The 21758-nt window shown below is 44.4% G+C and overlaps 1 protein-coding gene across 1 annotated transcript in view; it reads left to right on the top strand.

The window, feature by feature from the left end:
- The window catches only part of LOC311231314 (EGF-containing fibulin-like extracellular matrix protein 1), a 274116-nt gene that overhangs the window by 54988 nt on the left and 197370 nt on the right, over positions 1-21758 (top strand). Inside the window, exon 4 of the mRNA XM_084317859.1 lies at positions 3956-4267. Within this exon, the coding sequence (XP_084173985.1) occupies positions 3956-4267 (312 nt within the window). The remainder of the gene's footprint in view (positions 1-3955; positions 4268-21758) is intronic.

Raw genomic sequence — 21758 nt, 5'->3', positions numbered from 1 at the left:
ACATGTGTCAACAAATTGACACACAAAATGCTTAGAGACAATGGGGGTCAGAACGGCGCAAGGGTGGGGGGGCGCTGTTTGACGGGCCTGTGACCAGACCTGAAAGAGCCACTGGCTCTGCGGCTCTGCAGCTGCATGCTATTCGCAAATTCACTGCTGCACGCCTTCCTCCCGGCTCCCGCTGCTGCCGTCGTTATCATAACACTACACACATATCGTAATGTTTACAGCAAACTGTAGTTGATCACCAGGTATGTTTTATTAACGTAGAATAATTCATATAAGAAAAACGATAGGGAAATATCTTACCTTTCTCCACTGGTTAAAAATGCCAGGAACTGAAATTGAAACTTGCTGTGCGCCGCGGTGATATGTGTTTATTATGAAATGACAATTGCGTGTTGACACGCCCACTGCGCGAAGCCTCCTAAATAACTTTTTCCAGTTTGCACATATCTATTATCTATGACTAATTCTATCTATTTTTAGGGGCAAATGCGATTGAAATAGTCGCGCTGTGGTTACATGACGTCATTGCTATTTTAGAGCTGCTCTACTGGTTAAACGGTATAGTCAAAATCCATACCGTAGAGCAAATTAATACCGATACCGTATACCGTTTATACCGTCCACCCCTAATTTAAAGGCACAGACACAGAAACAGCCTGTCGAGAACAGGACTGAAACAGAGAGGCTGCTAGAATGAGAACAGGACTGAAACAGAGAGGTATATAGGCTGCTAGAATGAGGACAGGACTGAAACAGAGAGGAACAGAGTCTGCTAGAATGAGAACAGGGCCGAAACAGAGAGGTATAGAGGCTGCTAGAATGAGGACAGGACTGAAACAGAGAGGCTGCTAGAATGAGAACAGAACTGAAACAGAGAGGCTGCTAGAATGAGAACAGGACTGAAACAGAGAGGCTGCTAGAATGTTAACAGGACTGAAACAGAGAGGTATAGACTGGCTGCTAGAATGAGGACAGGACTGAAACAGAGAGGTACAGAGTCTGCTAGAATGAGAACAGGACCGAAACAGAGATGTATAGTGGCTGCTAGAATGAGGACAGGACTGAAACAGAGAGGCTGCTAGAATGAGAACAGGACTGAAACAGAGAGGCTGCTAGAATGAGAACAGGACTGAAACAGAGAGGCTGCTAGAATGAGAACAGGACTGAAACAGAGAGGTATAGACTGGCTGCTAGAATGAGGACAGGACTGAAACAGAGAGGTACAGAGTCTGCTAGAATGAGAACAGGACTGAAACAGAGAGGTATAGAGGCTGCTAGAATGAGGACAGGACTGAAACAGAGGTACATAGTCTGCTAGAATGAGGACAGGACTGGAACAGAGACGTATAGAGGCTGCTAGAATGAGAACATGGCTGAAACAGAGGGGTATAGAGGCTGCTAGAATGAGAACAGGACTGAAACAGAGGGGTTCAAGATTCAAGAGATTTATTTGTCACGTACATACACAAGACATGTAGTAAAATGAAGGAACAAATATAGAGTATTTGGAGGCAACAGTGGGTATAGAGGCGACAGTGGGTATAGAGGCGACAGTGAGTATAGAGACGACAGTGGGTATAGAGGCGACAGTGAGTATAGAGGCGACAGTGGGTATAGAGACAACAGTGGGTATAGAGGCGACAGTGGGTATAGAGGTGACAGTGGGTATAGAGGTGACAGTGGGTATAGAGGCCACAGTGAGTATAGAGGCCACAGTGAGTATAGAGGTGACAGTGAGTATAGAGACGACAGTGGGTATAGAGGCGACAGTGAGTATAGAGGCCACAGTGAGTATAGAGGCCACAGTGAGTATAGAGGCCACAGTGAGTATAGAGGCCACAGAGAGTATAGAGGCCACAGTGGGTATAGAGGCCACAGTGAGTATAGAGGCCACAGTGAGTATAGAGGCCACAGTGAGTATAGAGGCCACAGTGAGTATAGAGGCCACAGTGAGTATAGAGGTGACAGTGAGTATAGAGGCCACAGTAGGTATAGAGGCGACAGAGTATAGAGGCCACAGTGGGTATAGAGGCCACAGTGAGTATAGAGGCGACAGTGGGTATAGAGGCGACAGAGTATAGATGCCACAGTGAGTATAGAGGCCACAGTGGGTATAGAGGCCACAGTGAGTATAGAGGCCACAGTGGGTATAGAGGCCACAGTGGGTATAGAGGCCACAGTGAGTATAGAGGCCACAGTAGGTATAGAGGCCACAGTGAGTATAGAGACGACAGTTGGTATAGAGGCGACAGTGAGTATAGAGGCCACAGTGGGTATATAGGCAACAGTGGGTATAGAGGCGACAGAGAGTATAGAGGCGACAGTGAGTATAGAGACGACAGTGAGTAGAGGCCACAGTGAGTATAGAGACAACAGTGAGTATAGAGGCCACAGTGAGTATAGAGGCCACAGTGAGTATAGAGACGACAGTGAGTAGAGGCCACAGTGAGTATAGAGACAACAGTGAGTATAGAGGCCACAGTGAGTATAGAGGCCACAGTGAGTATAGAGGCCACAGTGAGTATAGAGGCCACAGTGAGTATAGAGGCCACAGTGGGTATAGAGGCCACAGTGAGTATAGAGGCCACAGTGGGTATAGAGGCGACAGAGTATAGAGGCCACAGTGAGTATAGAGGCGACAGTGAGTATAGAGACGACAGTGAGTATAGAGGCGACAGTGAGTATAGAGATGACAGTGAGTATAGAGGCCACAGTGAGTATAGAGGCCACAGTGAGTATAGAGGCGACAGAGTATAGAGGCCACAGTGAGTATAGAGGCGACAGTGAGTATAGAGACGACAGTGAGTATAGAGATGACAGTGAGTATAGAGATGACAGTGAGTATAGAGGCGACAGTGAGTATAGAGGCCACAGTGGGTATAGAGGTGACAATGGGTATAGAGGTGACAGTGGGTATAGAGGTGACAGTGAGTATAGAGGCCACAGTGAGTATAGAGGCGACAGTGAGTATAGAGACGACAGTGAGTATAGAGGCGACAGTGAGTATAGAGATGACAGTGAGTATAGAGGCGACAGTGAGTATAGAGGCGACAGTGAGTATAGAGGCCACAGTGAGTATAGAGGCCACAGTGAGTATAGAGGCCACAGTGAGTATAGAGGCCACAGTGAGTATAGAGGCGACAGTGAGTATAGAGACGACAGTGAGTATAGAGGCGACAGTGAGTATAGAGATGACAGTGAGTATAGAGGCGACAGTGAGTATAGAGGCGACAGTGAGTATAGAGGCCACAGTGAGTATAGAGGCCACAGTGAGTATAGAGGCCACAGTGAGTATAGAGGCCACAGTGAGTATAGAGGCCACAGTGGGTATAGAGGTGACAGTGAGTATAGAGGCCACAGTGAGTATAGAGGCCACAGTGGGTATAGAGGTGACAGTGAGTATAGAGGCCACAGTGGGTATAGAGGTGACAGTGAGTATAGAGGCCACAGTGAGTATAGAGGCCACAGTGAGGTAGAGCGGTCGTCTAGTGATCGGAAGGCTCCCAGTTCGATTCCCGCTCCTCCTGGGCAGAGTGTTGAAGTGTCCTTGAGCAAGACACTTTTGTGTCCCTAATTGCTCCTGATGAGCAGGTTGGCACCTTGCATGGTCGCCTCCGCTGTTGTGTGTGTGAAGGTGAGGAACAAAATTGTAAAGCGATTTGGATACAAGCTTTATATTTATAAGCTTTATAAGTTTTAAGGGCCCCCGGTTCGATTCCTGCTCCTCCCGGGCAGCGTGTCGAAGTGTCCTTGAGCAAGACACTTAACCCCTAATTGCTCCTGATGAGCAGGTTGGCACCTTGCATGGTTGCCTCCGCCGTCGGTGTGTGAACGTGTGAGTGAATGGGTAAAATGTGAGGAACAAAATTGTAAAGTGCTTTGGATAAAAGCTGCTATATAAACTCAGCCATTTATTTACCATTAATCCTTGGGATATGATTCCCAGACATCAACGAGTGCTCCACTGTGCCAGACGCCTGCAAAGGGGGCATGAGATGCATCAACCACTTCGGCGGTTACTTCTGCCTGCCGCAGAATGCCCAGATCATCGTCAGCAACGGGGAAGGGGACACCACCACGGGGGGCCCGTTGACAGAGGAGCTGGCGGTACCTGCACGCCCGGCGGAGGCCCTTCCCGCCTCTCCCAGCCAGCGGGGGGGGGTCCAGAGCAGCGGAGGTCAAGGCAGCAGCGTAGCCAGCCTCAACCCTGTCCAGTGTGCTGTGGGCTTCATGGCTGATGAGCTGAACTACTGCAGAGGTAAGTGTCTCTCTCTCTCTCTCTCTCTCTCTCTCTCTCTCTCTCTCTCTCTCTCTCTCTTATATATTATTTGTCTTTACTTGTGAAGACTGCTGCCAAAATTGCTCGCCAGTGTACATGTGTGTGTGTGTGTGTGTGTGAGCGTGCGTGCATGCGTGAGTGAGTGAGTGTGTGCGTGCGTGTGTGTGAGTCTTGACTGCGTGCTGCGATCTCCCACGCGGCGAGCAGCGAGAGCTCCTCGGCAAGTTGCGACTCGCCAAATCCTGGTTGGTGGAGGCAAACAATTGCAGTTACATAAACCATTCAATCAACATTTGGGGTGACGGCCAACGCGAGCGCTGGGAAAGAGATGGTAGCCAACAACACATTCCTCAACCATGTTCTCTCCCTCCCCTCTCCACCGTATTGTTTCTTCTCGTGGGAGGGACCGATAAGGTGATGGCAAATTAGTCCTCTTTATGTCCACGGGCCGTGTACGCTGTGAGAGATGAGTCGAGTGGCACTTTGTTTTCCGAAGGACGCGAGTTGCGAGTCACGTAGGCAGTTTATTAGAAGAACAAGCAGACTCTCTCTGTAAAGGCTCTGTAGACAAATCTATCGTGGTATTTTGATCATGGTTTAAATTGGATTATACCATGGTATTACCATCAGAATCATGGTATAAATTGGATTATATCATAGTATTACCATCAGAAACATGGTTTAAATTGGATTATATCATGGTATTACCACAGAGATCATGGTTTAAATGGGATTATATCATGGTATTACCACAGGATCACGGTTTAAATTGGATTATATGATAGAATGAATGAATGAATGAAAACTTTATTTAACAGATTGCAGAATGGGTACAATACAGTACGGCTCAATACATACAATTGTTAAGGGGATGCAGACCTGAGAAAGACGTTTGTCTTGTTTCCATCAGGGTCCCCCATTTTCAATTCATATAGACATATATGACATACATGACATACAGATAGTCAGTACTGCTACATCTATACATTTATGACATACCAGATTTGCAAATACAGTACTGTTTGTGATACAGAAGGAGTCAAGAAAAGGGAGTATATACATTTGACGTAGAAACTGTACATTGGAGGTTGGGTGGGGGGGGTTGGGTACATTGGGATATTGACAACCATACTGGGTAATTTACATTGGAGGTGGTTGGGGGGGGGGGGGGGGGGCGGGGGGCATACTGTATAAACAAGTAACACTGTACATTGAGGGGGGGGGGGAGGAGACACTGTACAAACAAACACAATTGTACATTGAACTATTGACAAAACCATACTAGGTAAATGACTGTACATTGGAGGGGGTTGGAATGATTGGGTTAGGATATTTACAGGGGCCAGTGTTGAATTGCAGTCTCCCGTAGGTGTCCCTTGAGAGAGGTTTTGAAAGTGGGTAGTGATCCACATTCCTTTACAGCTTTGGGTAGGGCGTTCCACATTGATGTGGCATAATTGCGAAACGTGTTTAGTCCCTTATTTGAGCCGAATCTGGGTTTGACATGATTTGTGGAGCTCCCTCTGGTGTTGTGATCGTGGTATTCACTGACCTTTGGGAAGTATTTTGACATGTACATGGGTACCTTGGTCGTGTAGTGTATCTTGTAGACCAGGCCCATTGCAAGTTGTTGTACTCTGTCGTCTACTCTAAGCCATCCTAGGTTGTCGAAGTGGGCAGGGGTGAGGTGGGTTCTAGGAGTAAGGTCAAGCAGTAGTCTGACCAGTTTGTTTTGAGATGTTTGTAATTTTGTTTTTAGCGCCTTTGAGGTGCTTTGGTACCATGAGGTGCAAGCATAGTCGTAGTACCCCTGAATGAGTGCTCCTGCCAGAGTCTTCAGGGTGTTCTTGTTTACCAGAGAGGAGATCCGGTACAAGAATCGAGTTCGTTGGTTGACTTTTTTTATTACATTGGATGCCATTTTGTCACAGGAGAGATTAGCCTCTAGGATGGACCCCAGGTAGGTAATTTCATCTTTCCTTGTGACAATATTGTCACCCACTGTAACTGAGAAGCCGTCGGTCTTGCTGAGTTTGTTATTTGAACCGAAGAGAATGGACTCTGTTTTGCCCATGTGTAATGATAGTTTGTTATCAGCATAGCATGGTATTACCATGGGGATCATGGTTTAAATTGGATTATACCATGGTATTACCATCAGAATCATGGTATAAATTGGATTATATCATGGTATTACCATCAGAAACATGTTTTAAATTGGATTATATCATGGTATTACCATGGAGATCATGGTTTTAATTATACCATTGTATTATATATATATAATATACAACATTTCGCTTCATCACCAATAATCGTTGTATCAAAACACTACACATATCCTAATGCTCACAACAAACTGTAGTTGATCACCAGGTATGTTTTAGTAACGTTGAATAATTCATATAAGAAAAGGATAGGGAAATCTCTCTTACCTTTCTCCACTGGTTAAAAATGCCGGGAACTGGTGAAACTTGCTGTGCGCGTGAACATATCCCTTGGAAATGAACTGACAGTACGTTTTTTTTTATATATCATTGGGATCCCCCTCCGAAATTGGTCAACACGTCACCACGCATTTTGGCCGTAGCTTAAAAAAATGTGTTAATAGAATTGGACGTTCTGAGCGCGGTGGACACCTTACGTCTGTGTTTATAATGAATGAATGGTAAAACGGATTATATTGAAACATAGTGCGAGTACTCACAACAACTATTCACACAATTTAAAACAGCCCATATTTATTTTGTCATACACAATGTTTTGTATCTATTGGTTTATCTAATGAAGACCGTTTGTGTAATAGTAGGCTAGGATAGAATTCTCATCCAGCGGACAGCTTTTAGAGCATTGCCTAACTCCCTACGTGGCTAGTACAAAGCCACTTATTCTGAGATGATAATTCATGTATCTGGATAACCAATGCACGGATTTTGTCGAGGCAGGTAGCATTATTTCGGGAAAATTTATATCTATAGTCTGGTATATTTTTCGTCCATGAAAAATGGAGGCTCTAATTATTATTATTGCTCGAGAATAATAATGAATGAATAATAATAATTAGAGCCTTCATTTTTCATGGACGAAAAATATAACAGACTATAGATATCAATTTCCCCGAAATAACGCTACCTGCCTCGACAAAATCCGTTCATTGGTTATCCAGATACAGATGAATTAGCATCTTAGAATAACAAATAACACGTAAAAGACAAACGCAACATCTTTTCTTTTATTTTCTCCAGCGCGACCAGCGCGTCTTTCGTTGGATTGGCATGTCTAATAATGCTGTTATTAGAAAATGTGCATGCATGCATTTTTCTTGGCCGGCCGTCATACTAACACAATTGGCAGTGTTAGAGGGTGGGAAAGCCGGTGGGTGGGGATTGGACGTTGTGGACAGCGACTCCTACAGGTCGGTTGGGTGACGCCAGTGCAGCGGAAACAGGAAGTATCGGGGGGCAGCGTGAGCCTCCCACGCGTTAAGGCCTCTGCATGCTACAGAAACTGCAAAGCAACTGCAACACAACATTGACAAAGCAACAGTGTTGCAGACACTGCCTTTATGCTTCTGCAACATCGATGTGCAGCCTGTGCAACATTGTACCCCGGATGTAGCTAGGTCCCTAGATAGATGAAACTTCCCTTCTCAACCAACCCATTGATAACAAGCAGAAAAAGAAGCATTATTTTGACTTCCGGTCGGGGGATTTCAAAATAAAAGAGCGACGTCTAAAAGCACCGTAATACGTTTATTTTGTACATTATCTAACGTTAACACGAACCTAAACGAATCTAAAGTTAGTTTAGGTTCGTGTTAACGTTAGATAATGTACAAAATAAACGTATTTCCGGTGCTTTTAGACGTCGCTCTTATTTTGAAATCCCCCGACCGGAAGTATTATAGTGTCTGTTGCTAGCAGCTTAACTTTTGTCGGCCGGTGGCGGTTCTGTGCTTTTTCGAGCTAACGTAACGTCATTAGTTTCCAATGGAGAGGAGAGAAAGACCTCGGCTCACATGCAGCTCAAACTACCTGTTGGAATAAATTAATTGATTGATGTTTAACTTGTCCCTGTGTGTGTCCAGTCATTTCGACTAGCAAACGTTGTATTTAACGTTACCTCAGGATACCATTGTATTTAGTTGGTTAGCTATGTAGCTAATGTGGATAGCATTTTGAATAGCACCAATGCTAGCTGGCTGGCTACAGCTTTATTTACTAAATTATGGAGGCTTTTTAATCGTCAAGGTAAGAGAGGATTTGTCATGATCAACTGAAGGCGTATGCTATGGAACAATATGTGCTTGGGTTTTCAGAAAAAGGCCAGCTATGTGACGCTAATTATTTAGCATCAACGCTGGCTGGCTACAACAATGGAGGATGGTATTCCTCGCTGCGGGACCAATATTATTCTATGACACTACCAACCAATCACTGCTACGCAATATCAACGCAACGGTTGTTTAGATTAGATTTTGGGGAGATGTACGCAACATCCTCGCAACACAGTCTACAAGACCCTCTGCAACAACCACGTTGAAATCGCGCTGATGTTGTGTTGAAGTTGCTGTAGCATGTAGAGGCCTTTACTCCTCGCCACTGAGAGTTTGAGCTGCTGCGGTGAAAAGATGCGACAGGCTGCCTCCTTGTGTACCGGAGGGGACACGTGATGCAAGGCTTCTATCCTCACTACAGCCGACCAGTGGGAGGCATAGTCTAGCAACGTTCAAGACAGGGGAGGGAAGAATTGGAAATACGAAATTGGGATGGGAGAAAAATAGAAAATGGGGAGGAAAAGTGGATAAAAAAAAATAAAGCAATATTTCGATTTTTACCTATTTCTTTTTTTTTATCCACTTTTTCTCCTCTTTTTCTATTTTTCTCCCATCCCAATTACCCGCTGTGCCAATTCTCCCCTCCCCTGTCTTGAACGTTGCTCGCATATGCCCCCCACTGGCCGGTTGTAGGGAGGATAGAAGCCTTGCATCACGTTAGGGCTGTCTTAAATACTTCGAAGCTTCGTTCGATGGGCATGGGATTCGAATATGAAAATAAAATTCGATTATTAAAAGAAAAATAATTTAATTGAAATAAATTTTATTAAATTTGTAGATTTTTTTGTGTGCAAAATCAACTCTGCCTCTCTTTGTTAACTACAACAAGCAATGCTGTTTGTTATTTAAGATGAGGTCGGACTCTGCACTGACAGATTTGTGTTCATTGTGCTGCTTTTATAAAGCCTCAAATGACGGCTTACAATATTTCATGAAAGCAAAGTGTTTTGTTTATCTAAGATTTAAAAAGGTTTACACTTTACAGCACTGACAAAGTTGAACAAAGTGCTGTACAAGTCCCACAAAAAAATAAATAATAATAATAATATTTTTATTTTTATTTTTTTGTCTCGAAGCTTCGAATTAAAATCGAATCTCTGCCCTGAAGCTTCGAATTCCAAAAAAATATTCGAAGGTCAGCCCTACATCACGTGTCCCCTCCGATACACGAGGAGGCAGCCTGTCACATCTTTTCACCTGCCAGCGTGGACTCTCATTGGCGAGGTGTAACGTGTGGGAGGCTCACACTACCCCCGCCATTTCCTGTCTCTGCTGTGCAGGCGTCCCCAACCGACCTGTAGGAGTCGCTGTCCACAACGTCCAGATTACCACCCATCGACTTCCACCCGCTAACTCTGCCAATTGAGTTAGTATGACGACTGGCCCAAGCCGGAGGCAACGCCGACAGCCGGAGTCGAACCCGGTGTCTCTTGCGTTGGTGAGGCAAAAGGCAACATTGAGGATTCAGGGCATTTTGGGGATATACCCTGGCCTGGTGCATGTCTAGTTATTTATCAGTTAGTTATTTATCATTTATCATTTGTCTGGGGTGACAGTGGCTCAGGAGGCACAGCAGTTGTCTGGTAATCCGGAGGTTCCCGGTTCGATTCCCGCCCCTCCTGGGCAGCGTGTCGAATTGGCCTTGAGCAAGATACTTAACCGCTATGAGCAGATTGGTACCTTGCATGGTCGCCTCCGCCATCGGTGTGTGAATGTGTGAGTGAATGGGTAAAATGTGAGGAACAAATTGTAAAGCATTTTGGATAAAAGCTGTGTGTAAATGCAGCCATTTACCATTTATACATGTACTCGCTGATGATGGTTTATTGTGCCTAGGCTGATATCTATTAAAGGAACACCCCAACATTTTGGGGAATACACTTATTTGCCATCTTCTCTAGAGTCAGATGAGAAGATTGATATCAATTTAATCTCTGTGCATTTTGGAGTTGATGCAAGTTAATTTTGATGGAGCTAGGCTAACTGCTCCCTACTGCTTCCAGTCCTCATGCTAAGCTAGGCTAGCTGCTCCCTACTGCTTCCAGTCCTTGTGCTAAGATAGGCTAACTGCTCCCTACTGCTTCCAGTCCTTGTGCTAAGCTAGGCTAGCGTGCACCCCTGGACCTCTCTCTGGGGCGACTGGACATACAGAGATGAGACTGATTGTGTGCATGTGAAAAATGTGTGTGTAAAAAATGGCAGATTGCTCGAAAACGTTCTCCTTTTCAACCAACATTTTTTATATATATATATAACCTAAAATGTGTCAAATATAAAACATTTTAGTTAAGAAATAGGACATGCAATTGCTGGATCTTAATTCATATTTGATCCGCAACGCCTAATCGTGACAGTCTGATCTGAACTTTATTCAACGGTACAGCGTTGCTAGATGTATGAATGAATGAATGAATGAATGACCTTTATTTATATAGCACCCTTCACAGCACGAATGCACAGGGTGCTTTACACTACAGCTAGCATATAAAAACAAAAACAAAAATCAGAAATAAATGACAACAACAACAGACAGCAATTAAAAACTGTTTTTAGCTGTTTTTTAAAAGAGTTTTCTGAGGGGGCAGTTCGCAGGTCCAGGGGGAGAGCATTCCAGAGCCTTGGTGCCGTCACCTTGAAGGCTCGATCACCCCTTGTTTTGAGCCTGGACCTGGGGACCACCAGGAGGTGCTGATCGGCAGATCTGAGTGAGCGGGTGTTGGTGTAGTGCTCTGAAAGTAAAAGTGAGGAATTTGAAGTTAATTCTATAGTCTACCGGGACCCAGTGCAGGGATGCCAGAATGGGAGTGATGTGACATGATTTTTTGACCTTGTGAGTAGCCTGGCTGCAGCATTTTGGACCATTTGCAGTTTGTCTGTGGATGATTTAGTGAGACAGGTGAAAAGTGAGTTGCAGTAGTCAAGCCTAGAGGAAATAAAAGCATGCACAGACAGTTCTAATTCCGAGTGAGATATGATGGAGCGGAGTTTTGCAATATTTCTGAGGTGAAAAAAGCAGGTGCGTGTGAGTGTTTTGACATGTTTGTCTAGGTTCATGGCCTGGTTGAAAACAACACCCAGGTTTCTCAGATGGGGGCGTATGTTGTCTTTGAGGGACCTCAAGTGGGTGGCCACTCTAGCTGCAGTCTTCTCAGCTGCTACGATCAGCACCTCTGTTTTTGCAGCATTTAACTGGAGGAAGTTACTCCCCCTCCAACTCTCAATGCTGAGCAGGCACTCCTGGAGAAGGCTGAGTTTCTCCAATTTATCAGGTTTAAAAGAGCAAAGTAGCTGTATGTCGTCTGCGTATGAGGTGGCTCGCTCGTTACAGACACAGAAACAGTTGAGAAGAGGACTGAAACAGTTGTATAGAGGCTGCTAGAATGCATAATCTGAGTGGTATTTTCAGCAAAGAAAACGTCAAAGACATGTTTTGGGGACCTCAGAGACCTATATTAACTTTTGAAAAGTAGTGTAACGGCGGGACCGCACCAGGCGCGAACGCAGGCACCTCGTGGGTTTCGTGCGAGAACAGCTTGTGTGGCCATCCACACCGAGTCCCGACTTCAGAGCGGGCGGAAGCGCACGGATTTACATTGGAACAGCTGTAAATGCCTAGTCTATATGCGAAGTCAGTCCCCGTTTGAAGATTATTTTAAGATTTCCAGTTCCAGTGGTCCAGTTCTATTGTCCATTTTGCATTTATAACCCGTTATTATCTCATTAATTAGAATGTTAGAATTTATTTTAGAATGATTAAATCAGTGTGACTGTACTCCTGCAAAAGTATAGTATGGTTTATTTGTATTGGGAAAGATACAGACACATTAGCTGGTTGAACAACATCTATATGTGTGGTAATAATGCAGATATTTCTGTGAAAATGCGTGTGGCGCACGTGTCTGAATCAAACCAAAGCGAAAAAATAGGCTTCCAGCCCGCGAGTCGCCCGCCCGCTCACGGCCGGTGCGAACAGCGACGCCCGTTAACATGAGAGTGAAAGTAAAACTCTGATCGCCCGCCCGCCTCACGCCCGTGTCCCGCGTTCGGTGCGTTTGGGCCGTAATACTCAATATACCCAAGGGGATCAATAAAGGAATATCTTATCTTATCTTATATTATCTTATCTTAATATGTGACCTTTAATGCATTTGATTGTTCACTATATTGTTTTTCTGTTAGTGCAGATGGATCCACAGTCATCAAAACCATGATTAACACATTGGACGCCAACAACGTCATAATTCGTTATTGCCCGCCATACGTTGAACGCCAATAACGTGTTGGGATCAATATAAAAATGTTACGCCATGGCATTCATAATTCATCCAGCCTCCCTGCGGGACTGCAGCTGCACCCTGTCTGATATTGCAACGCCTCAATACCGCCGCCTGGTGGATGATCGGGCGAGTTACACTCCACGCCAAACCAAAAGTGGCGCTGGTGCATCGAGGAAATCCCTCCGGCAGTAATATCTTGTTACGTGGGTCAAGACAAATACTCGAGTGCATGGGATCGCTTTCGAAACGCAATAATCTATATGATTTCGGCGTTTATTGCGTCATACATAAGGGAAATGGATCTAGCAGATCGACGTCAAATAATTGGAATATTTTTCCTCCAGTCTCATCGGCGAACGGTAAGAGAAATCTAACGTTATTTTCAGCTTGATTGTCCATTTCTTTGTTTGCAATCCATCTGATCAATGTATCAACTAGGGCTGACCTTCAAAGCTTTTTTTGGCAATCGAAGCTTCGGGGCCGAGCTTCGATTTTAATTCGAAGCTTCGAAAAAAAGAAATAATAATAATAATAATCTTTTTAAATAATAATTATTATTATTATTTCTTTTTTTATCTTATATTGTGGGACTTGTACAGCACTTTGGTAAACTTTGTTGTTTTTAAATGTGCTCTATAAATAAAGTGGATTGGATTAATTAATTAAGTAGCCCCTTTCGTGACTGTGCCAACAAGGTTTCACTCGGCTGCCCTGCCTGGGTGCAGTGGGGCTGCTCTCACAGCCAACGACATGACATTACATAATTATGTTGCAACCTTCATCTATCAAGCAAACACTTATATAAATATTTATATCTAGTTGATAGAGACAAAGGCAGAATTCGACTTAATTAAGCACGTTTTATTAAGACATATTTTTATATGGGTCGGGACACTTTAAAAAAGCAGCACAATGAACACAAATCTGTCCGACATAGTCTTAAATAACAAACGGCATTGCTTCGCTTCTTCGTCGACATGTCTGCTGCACATGTCCTTGTTGTTTTCAACACAGATAATCTCCACGTGCTTGTTGTAGAGAGGTGGAGTCGAGGCGCCGCTTACTTTCGTTTAATTGGAATGGAGGCTGGAAGGCGCCGCTTACTTTTGTTTCATTGGAATGGAGGTGCAAGATTTGAGGCACAAAAAAAAGATTTTCTTTTTATTTATTTATTTTTTTAAACTTTTTTTTAATGTTCGAAGCTTGTGCCATCGAACGAAGCTTCGAAGTATTTAAGACAGCCCTAGTATCAACCCATACTAAATAAAGCCGTTACTGACGATCAAGGAATTATAAACGACCCCCCCCCCCCCCTTTCCTTCACGCATGATGAAGCATAATGTATACCGATCATATACATTTGAATTTTTTAATATAGCGTTTATAGGAAAGAAACGCCAATCGATAATCTATCATATGCTTCAGGGCCTATAACTCGCGTTTTTGGAATTACAGCAGAAAAGCTTAAAAACATACTTATATGCTCGACGGTATTAACACAACAATGTATGAATGAAAAAATATAACGTTCCCACATCCAGAACGATAGATACCCGATGTTGAATGGGCCATAGTAATGTCAATATAGCTATAATATTAAAAAAGTTATAGCCCTGCAAAGAAGGTAAACATCTCCATAGGCTTACAGCGGTGGCAGACTGGACCCAATGGGTCTCATTCCCGAAATTTTTTCAAAGAGTCATTCTGGAAGACTTATCTTGGAACCACTGAGACATAATCAATGACAAGTTCACTCTGAGTCCTAAACGTGCTGGTAATATGTCTTAAGTGGCTGAAACGGTCGCACAAATTATATGATCTGATATCTGCTTGGAGAATGGCATTCTGTCTTAGGCCATGGTTAGACTAGTGTTTTTGTGGCTAGTTTTTATACGTTTTTGAATACGTTTGATGTCCCTATTACACAGAAATGCGTTTTTTGGCGTTTTTTTGTGGATATGGCTGAAACGCTAAATTGTGTTTGCGTTTTGGAGAACCCCTAAAAAACGCGCCGACAACAGCCGTGTAGTCTGCACGGAGCCGTTGTTGCGAAAACGCCCATGCGCAGTAGATACCATCTGCGTGCCATCTGCGTGCCCACTGAGTTTGTGTGTGTGTGTTTGGGACAGAGCTCCCAGCTCCGTGTCCCTGTGTCCCAAATAAGTTATTCTTATAAGGACCCCAGTCCAAGCTACAACAGTCTGCATTCCCTTAACAATTGTTTGTATTGAGCCGTATTGTATTGTACCCATTATGCAATATGTTAAATAAAGTTTACATCCATTCATTCTGCTAGCATTACCACTGGCTAACATGAGCTAGCATTAGCTATCAGACCCTGTTAGCTCAAAGCTCCTCTTTCAACTTAACAAGCATTAAACAAAAAGGCCCAGTCATCTATTCACCTTTGTTTAATACACACAGCGTTGTCTCTAATGTTATCTAACTATTCATAGCTCCCGATATCATCAGTTTGGTGCTGGCTAACTAGCGTGAGCTAACGTTAGCTTCTAGCCACAATGCTATATTGTTATAATGGCATATTCCATTGACGTTAGCATGCAGCTAACTGTAGCTACCGATCTTTTTTTAGACTAAACTATCCGCTCTTGGTGGTCACTTGTGTTGATGTTAGTTTTGTTTCATCAACAAATGACAGGCAGAACACACAGTGAATGTATCCGTTTTGTTTATTGCACTTTTATTAGGCTTTGCTGAAAAAGAATTGCTGCATTGAGTAAATAGGCAAGATGGTGGCGCCCATAGGCGCCTGCCTTGTTGACATTTTCTTTGCTGGAGCTTCCAGGAAGTGTATTGGCACATTCAAGTTCTGATTGGTTGAAATTGCCTTCATGTTTGCCACCTACTGCCACCTACTGCTTTGGCAGTGTACTACATCAGTGTGCTCAGGTGACAAAAACGAAAGTGTGACTCGAGGCTGCGACGTCGCGGCGAAACGCATATGACAATGAAACGAAAATGAAACGAAAGGTGTAACCGCCGCCTTAAACTCGAAAGCGCGTTCCCGTTCAGGTCATTTGCATACAAAACAACGCCTCCAGAGCTCCTTATAAGGCAACTAGTGACGCAGCTGTGTGAAAATGGAATGGCGGAAGTGCTTTGCGAGTTTTGCGAGCCGCGTGATTACGAAACCTAGCGTCAGTCAGTGCCAATCAGAGAGCGTCTCCGAGAAATGCGGCTAGGTTTCGTAATCACGCTTGCGCGGCATCAGAACTAGATTAGATTAATGTATTGGCATCATATACAGCTCGCGGTACACCTGCCGCAGCGCGCGCACACACGCGCGCGCGTGCGCGCAGTACTGTATATGAATGAATGAATGAAATATAATATATATAGCCTACGGCGGGCGTAATGAATGAACGCAGTATGGCTTATTATTCCATAATTAAGCCTATAGGCTACTGTTTATTCGTAGGCGCACACAAGACTTGTTATGGAATATTAATGCAGTCTATTTCCACCGATTAGCTTTAGTTCTTATTTATTTATCCACTGTCATTTCAGTGTTGGTGTATAGGCTATATAGTGTATTTCAATATAAGTTTAATTGATTAATGATATATTCGAAGGAATGCAGGTTTATAGCTATATCAACCCCCTCCAATGTACAGTAAATGACCAAGTATGGTTTTGGCAATATTCCAATGTACAGTTTTGCTTGTACAGTGTAAGTCTATCCCCCACCCACCCCTCCTACCCAACCTCCTCCAACAGTTTATACGTCAAATGTACTCTCTTTTCTGGACTCTTTTTGTATCACAAACAGTACTGTATTTGCAAATCTGGTACGTCATAAATGTATAGATGTAGCAGTACTGTCTATCTGTGTTGTGTGTGTCATATATGTTATGATGAATTGAAAATGGGGGACCCTGATGTAAACAAGACGAAATTCTTTCTCTGGTCTGCATCCCCTTATGTAATTGAGCTGTACTGTACTGTACCCATTCTGCAATCTGTTAATAAAGTTTTCAATCAATCAAACAAAGGTCTGTCCCATTGTATACCAATCAATGGGATACATTGCATGTTGACCTGCATTCTTTCAAATGTATATAATTAATCATTAAAACAGATGTGTAACAAATAAGAAATACAAATTCCACAGAAGGCATTAAATAATTATTATTTTCAATCATTTCACAATAATTGCATAATTGTGTTTGAATATCTGAGTAATTAAAGTAATTATACATTTGTCCAAAATAGCTGGTTCAGATATGGTTAAGCAGCTGCCCTGTGATCAGATGAATCCATATTATTTATTTTTCCGACGTCAAATGCGTAATTTCTTATCGTACAAATATTGTCATATTTATTTTAATTATGATTAAGTAATTAATTCCAAGGAGGCCTGTAGCGTGTAGCGTTGACATGAAGGAATCACTATGAGAACACAGTCTGTCAAGTTAATAAAATTTTAAATTAGTCAATCAATCATGAGATTTGATCGTGCAGCTGAGAGCAGATTTAAGAGTGCTCCTCAGTTTATGATTAAGTAATTAATTCCAAGGAGGCCTGTAGCGTTGACATGAAGGAATCACTATGAGAACACAGTCTGTCAAGTTAATAAAATTTTAAATTAGTCAATCAATCATGAGATTTGATCGTGGCTGAGAGCAGATTTAAGAGTGCTCCTCAGCACTCTTAAATCTGCTCTCAGCCACGATCAAATCTGATCTCAGGAAAATTTGGGGACTCCCGCTCCCAGCCCTAATATGTCTTAAATGGGCCGAAATCTGGCTAAGACGAAATTTTTTGTCGTAAATTCGTTCAGGAATGAGACCCAATGATGGGTACAATGCACGGCGCTCAATGTGTTAAGTAGTACTGCTATTTACAGTGTTATTGCCTAAAGGGATGGGCATCGATTTTTGAATATTCAAATAGTCCTTGTAAAAAAACAACTAGTTTATGCGAATATTGTTTAGTATTTTCAAATAGTTCCCAGTGATTATTGTAGGCTATACTGTAGGCTGTACTTTTGTGGGTTTTGTCCATCCCTATACATTGACCCATCGCTGCAGGGTGAGCACATCTTAAAACAACTTTTTGCTACTTTTGATACTTGAGTACATTTAAAAGCAAGTACTTTTACTTGAGTAGAATTTTGGATGGAGGACTTTTGCCAGAGTGCTATCATTCTATTTATTTTTGCTTCACCGTCTTAACTCTGCTTCCGAATCCAAACTGTAACTGAGGGGTACAATTCCCTGACTGTATTGATAAGTATGGTATCATTAAACCACTACCGTCTTATGTACTTTAATTACTGGCCATACAGTACATGATATATATAATGATGAACACTTCCCACAATGAATCGGTTCCACACAAAGTTGTAATTAAGTATTTATTGCAGCAAAAGGTACATAATATACTTCTCTATTTTACTTTGAATGCGCTTATAAGACATTCAATAATGAATGTCCATTCTCTGGTTACGCAGGAGGTAATTATACAACCTGAATCTTAGGGAATTATATCTATGGTACACTAGTAATATATAGCGGGAGATACTGGAAGGGTCCCCCCGGTTGTAAGCCAGCAGGGGTAGAGGATCTGTCGGTAGTAGAGTCTGGGTCAACGATGATAAGGAGACTCCGAGTACGGGAGACGGTGCAATAAGATCTTGATCCACAGACGAATACAGCTGTTCTCCGTAGCCTGTAGATCCACAGGGAAGAAAGCTAGCCTGCCTCAGGCTCTCTGAGGCGCAGACTCGACGTGGCTCCTCACAGGGTAAATCCCACACACGTGTAGGCGTCGGCGATTCTCCGCTCCATTAATCACAGGACCAAAAGCAAATATAATCCAGCCGCAAAGGGCTATGCAGTCGTCGGGTAGATAATCCAGTGTACATGTCCACACGGTTCTCGTCTAGGGCTCCTCGGGTGAAAGCGCCATGAAAGCAGCCCAGCCTAGATAAGCACTCTAGCTGATACGAGGAAGCGTTGGTGATGCTGGTCACTGTAGAACTTTAGCCGCACGATACACTATACACAAATAGACTATTACTGACTTAATAGAAATATGTCGCACTCGACGGTATAGCGCCAAACTCTGACACTTCAGTTATTAATTTGCACGCGGTCTCAATGCTCTATTTGGGGCCAAACAGGCCATACTTCACCGCACGGAGTATCGTGGGTGAGGCTTCAACTTTAGTTTCTCTAAGACTAAGTGCTTCTGTATTCACCTGCGCCATATTTATATGCACGGCAAACAATCTAGTGCCAACCTCATTTCTGTCTCGTATTCTTGGGCAAAGCCGGGCATGTACAGACATGTCTTGACGGTGGCTTTGAACCTGACTTTGGAGGCATGGCCTTAGCGCCTGTGGACCGCTGTCCAATAGGAGAATGAAATATTATGGTCTGTACTAGGCTAAAGGGATATTCCGTGTATATGTACAAGGAATATACAAGGGATATCAAACGATATACAAATATTATGCAATATATATCAATCAATAAATATATATATTCGGTTTAATCTGATCCTTTGTAACAGCCGCCTCCTAATTAGTCCCACCTAATTAGCTAAGCAGAGACAGATTAACCGCACTGTCCACTACTCAATGTCTGTTGTGAGGGGTCGGGCAGTTCACAAAGTCATGGGGTCATGGTCGTCATCGATAGTATCGGGGAGCCTTGGCAGCTCTATTAGCCTCGCCACGGGTCGGGTGTAGATCCGCCCTTGGACGAGCACTTCGGCTGCTCGGACCTTTCCGTCGGCACCGGTGATCACTTTGCTTACGCGGCCAGCCGGCCACATAGCTCGGGGTAGTGACTGGTCGATAATCATGACGACTGTTCCTTCTGTCAAATTGTCTCTCTCTTTCCCCCATTTCTGGCGGGTCTGTAGAGACGGTAGATAGTGGAGTAGGAAGCTGTTCCAAAACTTGTCAGCCAATACTTGACTGTACCTCCACATTCTTCGGCCGTTCGCTTCTTCAGGCCTGTACATTGTCTGTGGTAGCGCGGGGTCCAGCCGCACCATCAAGAGTGTGTTGGGGGTGACTGGGTCGACATCTGCTACATCACTTGAGACGTAACCGAGGGGCTTTGAGTTCAATACTCCCTCGATCTCCGTGAGGACTGTCATTAGGACTTCTTCCGCCACGGTCTGGGCCCCAAGCACGGCGTACAGGGCTGTCTTTATTGAACGTACTTCTCGTTCCCAAGTTCCACCGAAGTGAGGTGCATTCGGGGGATTAAACTGGAAGTCAATCTGGGATGGAGCGAGGTGGGTCTTAAGTTCTGGGCCCATAGCTTCAGATTTTGTGATCCGATCTGGTAGCTGCAGTTGAACACAATACGATCCTTACCGTTGTGGTGGACTTTGTGGTGCGGCACGTACCATGATTCGGTCGTCTGATCGGCCTCTTTAATGTCAATTTTCTTTATGTGTCCCGCTGTGATTAGCTTGTTAATCTCAGCGCGGTACACAGTCTCTTGAGCGGGGTCTCTGGCTAGGCGCCGCTCTGTGTTCAATAGATACCGCTCCGTTGCTTCTTTTGGGGCGTGGAAGGTAGGCATACCCTCTCGCCTCAGGAGTGGAGTTGCGTATCTCATCACTCCGTTGACTTTGACTCTCTTTGTCCCCTGCTCGAGGAGGGCTATAGCGTAAATGTCTTCCTTGGAACGAATGTCTTTCTTTTCGTTCTTAAAGGGCATTGTCTCTAGTGTCCATAGCCTCTCGACATGCTGTAGGAGGGTGGTGTCTTCTTCTGTCACTCTGGAGTGGAGGCAGCTAGTGGCTGCTGTTCGGTTAAGAGACTTAGCGAGGGGGCCTTGTAATGTCCATTCTAGGCGGGTCTCGACTGCTGCAGGACAGCCTCTGGGCCCTGTGTGGACCCGGTCAATCGGGACGATGAGGTCTGCATGGTCGGAGCCTATCAGCAGGGTCGGGGTGGCACCGTCTATGAGCGGTATAGGTAGTTGACGCAGGTGCACATATTTATCCATCAGCTTGGCGATGGGGTAGGTGTACTGCGACAGGCCTATTTCTTGGCTGGTGAAAGCGTTAGTAATCCTATACCGTCTCTCTGGCTGCCCGCTTGCTGCGATAGTGAAGGAGACATTCTCGCCCTTTATCGTCTTTAGATCTCTTCTTATTGTCCGAATCGTCATCTGGTTTTCGCTCCCCCGCAGCCCCAGCTAGGCCGCAGCGGACGCGAGGAGAAGGGTCTTCTCTGACCCGTCGTCAAGGACGGCGTAAGTGTCCATGACCTTATCTTGGTAACTCAGTGTTACGCGGACCACCTTTAAGAGCACCCGGGCGCCCCCGCTGCTGGCGGGGTCAATGTACATAACACTTGCCTTTGTGCTGCTTGAGGGTGCAGGCTTTCTTCTGTTACTGTCGTGTAGGACATCTAGGTGGGCTCCGTCACACCGACTACACCTCTTCTTTAAGCGGCAATCGGCTGCCATGTGACTGCGCGCACATCGGTAACAGCGTCGGTTGGACTTTATCCATTGACTCACCTCGTCGGCGGTCATCTTCTTGAACGTGTCACATTGTGACAACCAGTGTTCCTTTTCGCAGTACGGGCACACCATCTTCCACTTCTCTTTCATCGAGGGGGTACTGTGGTTCTTGCTGCTCGGTACTGATTCTGATTGGTGCATGACGGTCACCAATCTGCGGCCATCGTTTGCTCTCCTAGGTCCCTCTCTGGAGCTTGGTGTGCTCCGCATGAACGTATCCAACCGTAGGCTGTTGACTTCTCTCGCCAGGAAGTCGGCTAGGTCTAGGAGGGATGGCTCGGGACCGTTAGTATCACGGTGGTCTCTTTGCCGCCTGAAGCGCTCTTGTCGGGCGGGCGGAA

The sequence above is a fragment of the Notolepis coatsorum genome, assembly GCF_963971535.1.
Source record: "Notolepis coatsorum genome assembly, chromosome: 7".
NCBI classification, from domain to species: domain Eukaryota; kingdom Metazoa; phylum Chordata; class Actinopteri; order Aulopiformes; family Paralepididae; genus Notolepis; species Notolepis coatsorum.
The sequence above is the reverse complement of the archived record's forward strand: the minus strand, read 5'-3'. Positions and strand labels throughout refer to the sequence as shown.